The sequence below is a fragment of the Rhagoletis zephyria genome, unplaced genomic scaffold (assembly GCF_001687245.7).
Source record: "Rhagoletis zephyria isolate East Lansing unplaced genomic scaffold, Rhagoletis_zephyria_1.1 Rzeph_scaffold_12177, whole genome shotgun sequence".
Classification (NCBI taxonomy): Eukaryota; Metazoa; Arthropoda; class Insecta; order Diptera; family Tephritidae; genus Rhagoletis; species Rhagoletis zephyria.
The window spans coordinates 7,184-17,775 of NW_016169251.1; the positions used below are offsets into that span (position 1 = coordinate 7,184).

The 10,592-nt window shown below is 35.7% G+C and overlaps 1 protein-coding gene across 1 annotated transcript; it reads right to left on the minus strand.

Moving 5' to 3' along the window:
- Positions 1 to 6,933: 6,933 nt before the first annotated feature.
- Positions 6,934 to 8,133, minus strand: Osi23 (DUF1676 domain-containing protein Osi23). The gene is made up of 5 exons (XM_017633751.1): positions 7,918 to 8,133; positions 7,703 to 7,845; positions 7,488 to 7,651; positions 7,205 to 7,416; positions 6,934 to 7,110 (listed from the first exon to the last, which is right to left on the minus strand). Exons 1-5 carry the CDS (start codon positions 8,131 to 8,133, stop codon positions 6,934 to 6,936), a joined length of 912 nt encoding a protein of 303 aa, XP_017489240.1.
- Positions 8,134 to 10,592: the final 2,459 nt, after the last annotated feature.

The window sequence follows — 10,592 nt, forward strand, 5'->3', positions numbered from 1 at the left end:
TTCAGTTACCGTTCGTTCGATTTTACAAAATGAGCCATCAAATTAAAGGGCTTGATCAGTGGATGTGTTATAACTTCTTATTTTTTTGCAAAAAGAGTTACCACCTGATAAAAAATTCAATTCAAACTATTTTTAAGTTAATCAATTGCATATTACACTATGATTATAGATCGAAAAGGCTTTATTCCTTAATTATATGTGGCAGGGTTGCCACCTGTTTCAAAAAGCAAGTTCGACTTAAATAAAGATAAAATAAAATTGAAATGTATATCCTGAAATGAATGCCCGACGAAAGAGGTTGTGGTTTGAAAATATTTTGCAGAGTGTTGCCACCTTATTACAAAGTTAGATTAATTATAAGCAATAGGTTAAATAAATTTTGTGTTCACAGCTGGCTTTAGTATAATGCGGAATTCGCAGCATGCGATTGCGAATGGCTCACTGGCGCCGGGCCGTTGAAGAACTTTTGGCAAAAAAACGTGCAAGAAGTAGTTCTTATACTAGCATGTCAATATTCTTATCACGTGGCATCAAAAAATTTCTTGTCGTTTAAAGAATAGAGGGAATACTAAATTCCCGACTTAAGCTACTATTCCATAGGAACATAGAACTATTTCAATATGAATATAAATCAAAATTGCTTTGAAGAAACTTTATTTCCAATCTGCATGTATGTAGGAAGATTGCCACCTTATTTTATAATTAAATACAATTTGAATTAAGAGTATTAGATAATTTAAATATGCATCACAATACAAGTGTCAGCCGAAAAATGTTTAACGAGGTTTTGGTTTAAAAATAATTTGAATAGGTTTGCCATCTGTTTGAAAAGTCGTATTAAATTAAATTATATGAAATATTGAAATATTGGCGTCAAACAAAGGAATATAAAGAAATTTTTGATTGAGCATTTATAACATTAAAGAGGGTTTACACCTAATATGACCTGAAACGAAGGTGGTAAGATATACTTAGTTTGAATATTTGGAATACTAAAGAGGGTTGCTACCTGTTTGAAAAGGTAAACTCAAATTATTTAATAAGTTAAAGCCGTTATTAAAAATATGGGTATCAAATGAAATGGGTTAAAAAAGGCTTTATTTCTGAACTGTATTTAGGAGCATTGTCACATAATTAAAAAATAAAGTTTAAATTAATTCATCAGGCACATGAAATATGTACATATCACAATATCAGACGGAAGAGATTTGGTTATTTCTTAACTATATTTATGAGGCTTGCCAGCTGTTTCAGAAGTCTTAGTTGACTTATGCACAAATCCGAAGACGAAGATAATGCGAAGACGAGAACATACACGAAGACCTAGGATAGTGTAAAAAGTAATACAAATTTCTGCAGTATGAAAGTAAATAAAAATAAGTCGAAGTAAATAGTGATACACGTCATGGCATATACTTATACATATCTCTGTATTTATAAGCTGATGGTACATATGATTGAAGTTAGCGTGGATCTGCTTCTCTATTGCTAATTATTAATATTTTGCAATTCGTATTGATTTATTAAATTCAATTCAATAAAATAAAAACGACTATTTCATGCTCCGTTTTTAACTTAAATGCGATCTTATTAATATCACGTATTCTACGTTTAAGTTTAGCGGCTGTGGCTCCGACACGGGACTGATCCTATTTCCTCCATATTAAGGCAATGAGTGGTTATATTATTCCAAGGCAATTGGTATTTTAATTCAGCTGAATAGTCAGTCTAAATATATAGCTTAGGCCTAGACAAGGTGCTTCTGCGCTGATGCTACTCTTACCCCAATTTTGGTTGCAAAAAGTTGTATGTCTCGAAGTGCTTGGCGCATGAGAATACTGCGGATATTTATGCGTCATTGCGTATGACGGTGTCTACCAATATAATCATGTTGTGCTTATGTAATGCACAAAGTAAACCACACAAATATTTGCGCAAATACCAATCAGTACAAATAGGAATCGAGTAAGAATCTTATTTGTACCAATATGTATTTGCGCAAATATTTGTGTGTTGTATTTTGCGCATTAGGGTGTTCCCCTGCGTTTTGTTTGATGTAAGCGACTATCAACCCATTCAAGGTCTTCTGAGGAACGATGTTAGACAAATTTTAATTATAATGTATTTTTTTAATCAAATTTAATTTTTTTTTCATTTATATTTTTTATTTGACCATACTGATTATTTCTAACTGCCACCTGCAAACTAACAAACGTATGTACATACATTCATTCATACATGTGTTTTTTTCTTAAGTAAATTAATTGTATTTTTTGGTGGAAAATATATATATATATCTACACACGTATGTGTTTATATTTATGTATGTATGTAGTATAAACTTACCTTAGCGGTTATCACTATCAGTGAAAATGTAAGGAAAGCGGCGGCCTTCATCGCGTTGCTTATGCCGGAGAGAAGATGGAGATTTTCGGAAATGTGAGCAATAAAAAGATTTAAGCGAGCTACTAAACTGAAGGTTTATCGTAACGACACTTTAAACGGCAAATAAATTGGATTACGGAAAGTCAGCAGCTGTTAAAATTTGGACATTCACTTGCTGCTGCACTTAACTTACAATCGCTTTGTTTTTTTTTTTATGTATTGTGAGTATTCTATAATTTTTCGTCGTAGCACGCGTCACAAAACGCTAAGAACTCTAAACTCTTACAACTTTTAAGTGCTCGAAAAATGATAGCGGCGGCTGGTGAACGAGTGCTTGTGCGACGGTCAAAGGATTTGCTGCTTGTAACACGAGCGAATGCCTATAACAGTATATAGTTACATATGTATGGTGTGATATACGCGAAATCTTTAGTAACTTTATTATTGAAAATTGACACCGATGTAAAAATTGACTTGGTACACGTGTATATATGTATGTAATTGTATATATGTATGTAGATGCCCCGATTGCCAATAACCCAATGCGTATGAACGTTCAAAAGTTCTTTCTTCGACTAATTGTCGTTAATGCTTCAAATTTGGAAGATAATCAAACTCTGATCAGAAGTATGTATGTACGTATGTGTGTACATACATATGTATGTGTCTATGCGCGTACATACAAATAAAGCGTCAATTCATTACAACGCGCAACCGAACTAGAACCAAAAAAACACTGGCTTAATGGATTTTGTTTCACTTTTTTGAATAAATAAAAACCGTTAGCAAACGTGGTTGTTTGAAAGTGCCGGTTGTGTTGGAAACTATTCCCCTTTTTAAACCACGACCGTTAACTACGCCAACCGTCCGTACAATGAATTTGTTATCAGCGCGACATATCCTTTTATAGCGACTTCGAGGATAACTCGGAGCCGATGATGTTGCCGAGGTCTGTGGTGTCGTCCGTTTTAAGTAGTCAGTTGTGTGGCAATTGAATGGAAGCAGCTTTCAACACTTGTTGCAGAAGTGGCATTACCGCTGAATCCCGCTGAGTACGTGTACAAATGTATGTACATATATGTATGTTTATTCACTCTTAAGTGAAATATGAATTGAAAAATCTAATTGAACAAAAAAAGATTTAATAAGCGATCTTGAAACTAAAGAATGACAATTTAGCTCCAATGACTTTTAAACCATTACACTATTTAAACATATGTAAATAGTTTTCTAACTAGCCGTATTTTTCCAAACTGACATTACTATTTGGCGCGTTTTAATGACTACTGTAACAAAGTTTGTATGTACATTTGTATGTTTGTATGTATACAATATGTAGTTAGTGAACTTTATTTCCTACTAAGAAAGTTGAAGCTTACTTTCTCTGGGAACAGTTGAAAAGCTTTTAAAACTTTGGTTTATAGCAAACTAAATGTGCTTTTAAAGCAAATCAAATGTGCTTTATTGCCCGTATTCAGGTATTCATAATTCAAACATAATTGCATCAAATCCTGAATAACTTTTATGTGTGATTTGATTCGTCGACCATATAAGTAGAGAATAAAATTCATTTGTTACATGATGTATACACTGAACCAAAAATCCATCTCTGGATCAAAAAACTTTCCTCACTTTAAGGTCGAAAATTCTTCCGAATGAGTAAAAAATTCTCCCGAATGCGTAATTTTTCTTTGGAATGTGTAAAAACGTACACGAAAATATGGAACCGTGGATGTAATCTATCATTTTGAAGAAATTTTGGGCATGAAAAGAGGATAAAACTTCTTTAGTGCTGTTTCGTTCCCATTTTTCTTCATTTTGATTGCTGTTTTTCTTCAATTAAGAGAATTTTTTTTTGGTTGTAGGGCGAATCGATTTGATTCGTAATTTTTCAACTAAATAATACTTTTTTATGCAACGCAAATATGATTTTCAAGTATTTTCGATCTTCCAGTTCTACGAAATATGGTGCGTGCCAAGTTTGTACGTTTGGAAATTGAATACGAAAAATATTAGCTACCTTTTCTATGTTATCGATATATTTACCATTATTGTTATCGATATATTTATCGATATATTAGCCATATATTCATATATATTATCGATATAGTTACATACTTATCAATATTAATGTCTACATATATATTTCTCAATATTGTTATCAACATATTTCTCAATATATTTAGTCTCGTAAAAATCAAAATAGCCCATAGAATCCTAATAATATCGAAGCTTAAAGTAAAGTATATAAATAAGTTTGTGAAAGGGGGCGTGGAACATCCCACAGACGTCAACTTTTAATCTGCTATAACTTAGGGATGATAAGTCACATGGCTTCGAAATTTGGTTTGAAGACATAACTAAAGTAGGCGCTTATAGTGAGGTAAATATAAATTAGTTTGTATAAGGCTGCGCGGCACATTTCACAGCCGTGAAATTTTACATTTGCACCCCTCACTTCCATGACTTGGAAGTCTTCTATGCTAAATGTATAAAAATGAGTTTATACAAGAGGGCGTGGCGTTTGTAGTAAACTGATAGAGACTGAGTGTTTATCAGGAGCGTGGCACCTCAAACAGATGTATTACATTCGGAGAACCATAACCTTGGACCCATTACGAACAGATAGCTAAACGGAATGTCCTGTTGTTAACTAAAAAGCAGAAGAGAGTTTCCAATAAGTCGTAGCATCTCCCATTGTGCATGCCCTATACGTTCAGAGAATATCAATTAAGAAACTAAAGTGGATTTCATTCTTATTTCGGTACCTTGATCCACCTAATGAACAAGATTCTATCAATCTTGTTTTATTAGGTGGATCAAGAAAATGATGACCAATATAATTGCAGCAAGCAATTTAATTCAATTAATTTAATTTAAAAGTCTCTCTGAGGCTTTACTTTGACATGTGATTATATGGCGGATACTCACGAGTGGGACGACCGGAGTGTATTTATGCTTATGTCTCCTTTAATTTATGGTAAACTAAAAATATTTCTTACTGTTTTATACTTTTATTTGTTTAACACCCAACGACGTCGGATGTTCTGCAAAACATGGTGCCGACAAAAGGCGCTGAAGTCGAGATATTTAGAGAATCGTAGAATATTTAATTGAGCCCTATCCTTTAAGTATGCATAAAAAGAAGCACAAAATTGTTTAAGCGCCACGGTTGTGCTACGCACATCAACGGGTCATCGGTATATCAAGAAGAAGTGTGACGAATTAGAAAGAACGCGATAGGAATATCAGTGACCCCGTTTGAATGGCTTTAATCCTGTGGAACAGCAGTATCATAGAAGATGATTCCGCAATGCCTTGTAATACTTGCAGATATCTCACGGGTGGAAATAAGAGATCATAGCACCGAAGGAGATTAGTACATATACCAGATTTTTTCTCAGTGCTTTTAATGAGTAAGGAAGGTCATTTCAGCCTAAACCAATAATTTTTACATTATAAGGCGTCCAAAGCAAGGCATTCGCTAGTTAACTCTACATTTACTGTATTTATTCCAGCGTAGCCACTTTCCAAATACATAAAGTGCTTGAAATTTACTGTAAAAAGATGCGCGAAAAACCAATTTTTCATAGTCTATTCTTTCAAATTATATTCCTAAAAGCTATGAAGAAAATATAAAACTCGGTTCTTAAAAAAAGTGCACTTGTTCAAGTGAGGCGGGATGTACACACCCTGTAGGGAAACGAACTAGTGCGGAACTGGTTCGGTTCTAGTGCGTTTGGAACCATAACTAGTACGCGTTAATTCTCTTTTGCATGCTAGCGACATTGCGATGTCCTAGGAAATGTCAATTGTGCCCCGTTGCATCCCTTTAGCTCTAATTCCAAACCAGTTATAAATTCGGTAGATGAGATCTAGTTCGTTCTGCACCCCTTTTTCTATAGTTCCGAACCAGTTCCAAATTCGACAGATGTGATCTAGTTTTTTTTATAACGACTTTCTGCTCTGCCAAAGCTGACATCAAAACGGAGATTTGATTGGTAAAATTGTTCTCCAAATAGCTAACGGATCATTATTTGTAATCGAAAAAATAAAAATCACATAGTAATTATTTCCGTTTGAGCGAAAAAATAAAACTCAATAATAATTCACAAAATAATGATTTAATGCTGATCTAAGTTATTGTACTCATAATGATTACCGTACCTGCTTTTAAAATTTAAAATAAAATAGTTTAGTGAATGTACCTCATTTCGCTGCTTTTGGACTTGTGCTGAACTAGTTACTATCGGACTGGTTCGTTTTTGGCGATAAAGAACTAGTACTGAACTAGAAATTTGGTTCACTAGTTCGTGTTTTCCCTACAGGGCATGTATTCCTTTCAAAATTATATAGTACGTAAACCCTTAATACATATGTACATTTGTCACAGTATCGTGAGTATATATGTATATATTTATTATATGTATGTATGTACCAACATATATATTGTAAAATTTTTCTAAAGCTCGTGTTATGTAATTACACAACTACATAAATATTTTCTATAACATTCACCCAGTACAAATTTCAACACAAAGGCATTCTTCATTTTTTTAGACCCAGCTCTTCAGTGACTGGTTGTGCTACAGTAAAACTGGCCACTTGCCTTGGATGGTGCGGTGCATCGCCTCGGTCGTAGTACCCGTAATGCTCGCCGGGCACATGGTAAAGACCATAATGTATACCGCTGTTGGCCACCTGTGGATTGAAAGAATGAGAAAACTACCATTCAAAATTGATTAAAATTTTAAATTACAGAAGAAGCAAACGCAAACAACAGAAGAAATACGATTTAAGAACTAAACAAAAATTTCACCTTCTTCAGTCCATTGATAGACGCCAATAGTAGAGCCATTTTCGCTAATAACAAAGCTTTTCCGCTCACAATGGAGAGCATTTGAAAACCCATAGGGACGAGCACAGCACCCAAAGCGGTGACGCCAAACATCATGGTGATCATCATGTTGTATCGTTGGCGGCGGTGGCGCGCGGTGCCCGGTTCTTCAGCGGCAAGCCTGTTATTATTTTCTATGAAACAAACACACATATAGAATATGCACTCATCTATGCCATTTTGGCTTCGTGCCACTTCAACGTACCGTCCCTTTCCAGAGCGCGCATGTACGCATCGGTGAGTTCCTTCAAGTTCACTTGCAGGAAATGTGTGCTAAGCGTGTGCGCCAATCGCATGGCAAGTCGATCGAACCAGGTCAGATGCTGCAGGTCCTTGCGATCATAGAATTCGCTGAAACTCTTTGACCGGCTAAAAACACAATGAAAAGTATTTGCAATGTCTGCATTTAACAACTTTTACTTCTCATTTGTTGCATTGCTTTGCACTGGCATCCGCACTAAGCGCACACCTGGCCACACGGGAATCACACTGGATGACAGGATATCGTCCAATATGCGCGCACTACTCTCCTTAAAGCAGTTCCATGTGGTGTCGCTCGTTTTCTAAACATTTATTTTCATTTTTATTTCTATTTCTATTTAAATCAATGCTGCAAGTTTACGCCACGTTCTTACCCCAATGCAATCCTTTGTATACTGTCTTAACAGCTTCATTTCCTGCACCCATGCAATTACTTCATTGTGTGCGCCAACAACGGGCAAATTCGGTTCGTCAGATTTCTGTGGGTTTTGCGAGTTATATTCAAGCGCCGCTCCACGGACACCCACCAAAGGCACAATCGCCAAAGAAAGTAGCACGCCGCACTTTATTAGCCTTTCACAAGGATACATTTCTTATTCGTCCTGTTCACGCTGCACAATTCGTATCCTTTGGTTTTCTAAATTTTTAATAATACTCGAAGAAGTAATCCGTCTATGCCTATGTTTGATTTCTGTTTTGGTATGAACTGCTACTAAATTATCCACTGAAAGCGCCTCTGCGTGATTGCACTAATATTTATATACACCGAAAAGCCCTTCTTGTGACAGCTGAGTGCCCACTTCAGAGCAGCAGCAGCAGCAGCTCAAGCCAGGCAACCTGGCCAACAATTGCTATAATTAATCGGCTCCGCTGCATTGAACAGTGAAATGTGGTTTCAATGGTGGGTTATTTTATTTTTGCTGTGCCATGCGGAATTGGTCGAATGCGTATATGGACTGAGCCAATAGTGACATAGGTATACATATACATACATACATACGAGTACATACATATATGCCCACCGGTAGCAAGTTTGGGAAACACTGTTTTGAACTTGACAATTGTCTGAGTAGCAGAAACATTTTGTTTTTTTTTAATTTCGACCTAATAAAGCAGCCAATGTATTTATGTAGCGGAAAATTGCCATACACACTGTATGACTGCTAAGTTGCTGACTTTGAAACCGAATGTGGTCGATTAGACACACCCCAAATCATAGACAATCAATTATGTGTCCAAATGAGAGAAGACGACCGCGGTATGCAATCTTCAGCCTCGTCTCTGAGAACTTCTTTTGTTGTAATTTTTCAAATTTTGCTTGTCCCCTTTTTGCCGAGGGCCTCAGCCAGACTGGCCTGAGCGGTAGAACCGGTAGCGTTATAACCAAACTTAAATTTCTACATATATCTGCGAGTAAAATAATAGCAGCAAAACTCAAAACGATGATGTTGGTAGCTTATGTTAATTATTTGTTGTTAATAATTTTCATTCAAAATATGGGTCAGAATCCAGGTAAATAGAAGTTGGAAAGCTTGCACAAAGATCAGAACAACTAATTAAATTAAAAAAAAATGTTTAATTAATTCGTACATATGTATGTATATTGCCTGCCGTTAGACGACCGCTATTAAAAACAAGTTTCTATGTTTAATTTTAACCACTACATCACATCGGCTACCAATTTTCTTATAGTCCCATTTCAGACACGTCAAGTCTTGCTTTCATGTCTGCTCGTTCGTTGGCGAAGGAGGTGGGAAGAGAGGGGCAGAGTACAGATACCTCCGTACCTTCAATTCGTTTCAAGTTTTCTTGTTCTCTTTTGATCTTTTCGTTGCTTCCCATTTAAAGATCCAAGGACTTGAATTCAATAAAACTTGACGCGTGTGGAAGCAATGAGAAAACACAAAAGAGAATGCGATAAAAATTGCTTTCAAGACTTGACGTGTCTGAAAGGGGACATACTCATTATAAACTAAAATTCTGGAGAAACTCTTTCCTCTTAGTTGGCGATGTAACTGCCTCAGCGATTTGGGCCGAGTTCAACAAAGCACGCCAGTCGTTTCTCTTCTATGCCAACTGACGCCATTTGGAAATGTCAACCCCTTATCCGCTTGGTCTACCACCAGCGGGTTCCGAGTGGAATACTTTCAGAGCTGGAGTGTTGGAGTCCATTCTGGAGAAATAGGGCTTGTTCGAGCTGCAATCACAACCGCAGTGTTGCGCGAATTATTAAAGTATCACGTTCTGTGTGGATTTATAGCAACGTATTATCAGTTGGGCAGTTGCAACAGGGTTGCAAATTTTCATCAGTACGGCAGTAATGCCGCTTTTATTGCGTACCTCGAACAGGCCCATACTATAGGCAAAACATGTACGCATCTGTCGTAAGTTCCATTCATTTCTATGGGGGCATAGCATGGTGGCCCACGTTGTAAAAAATCACACCTAGGAGCAAAATAGAAAGTGTACAAAAGTGCTCAATGCTAGAGCCGGTGAAACATCGATGCAACGATGTTTTTTTCGCAACATCGATATTTTTGCAAATTGCAACCCTACATTTCATAAGTTCATAAGTCAGCAAACATTTTAGTACTATTTAAAAGACTTTAAACCCTACCTCATTTATACATTTTTATTTTATATTTTTTTTTTATATCGAGCCCTCGAATACATATTTGGTTAAACTCAAATCTATTACTCTTGCGGCAGCAAATATCTTGAAGAGCCAAAAGCATTATAATTTATTATGTTTTAGTTAAATTAGAAAAAACCAAACTCTTTATTGTTACATATAAACATTTTTTATTTAGTAGAATTTATTTCCAAGCTAAAATTTACAAAGAGAAATGCTAAATATCCTAATTCTCAAATTTTGTTAGAAAATATTGATGTTTCATCGAAATATCTAATCGGCTCCATTAACCTGTATTCGATTTAATTGATTTAAAACCGGCACCTCTACAACATACCTACATACATATACATACATATATGTATATCATCATATCATCAATTATATAAATAGGCAATCATGTTTCCTTTACACCCC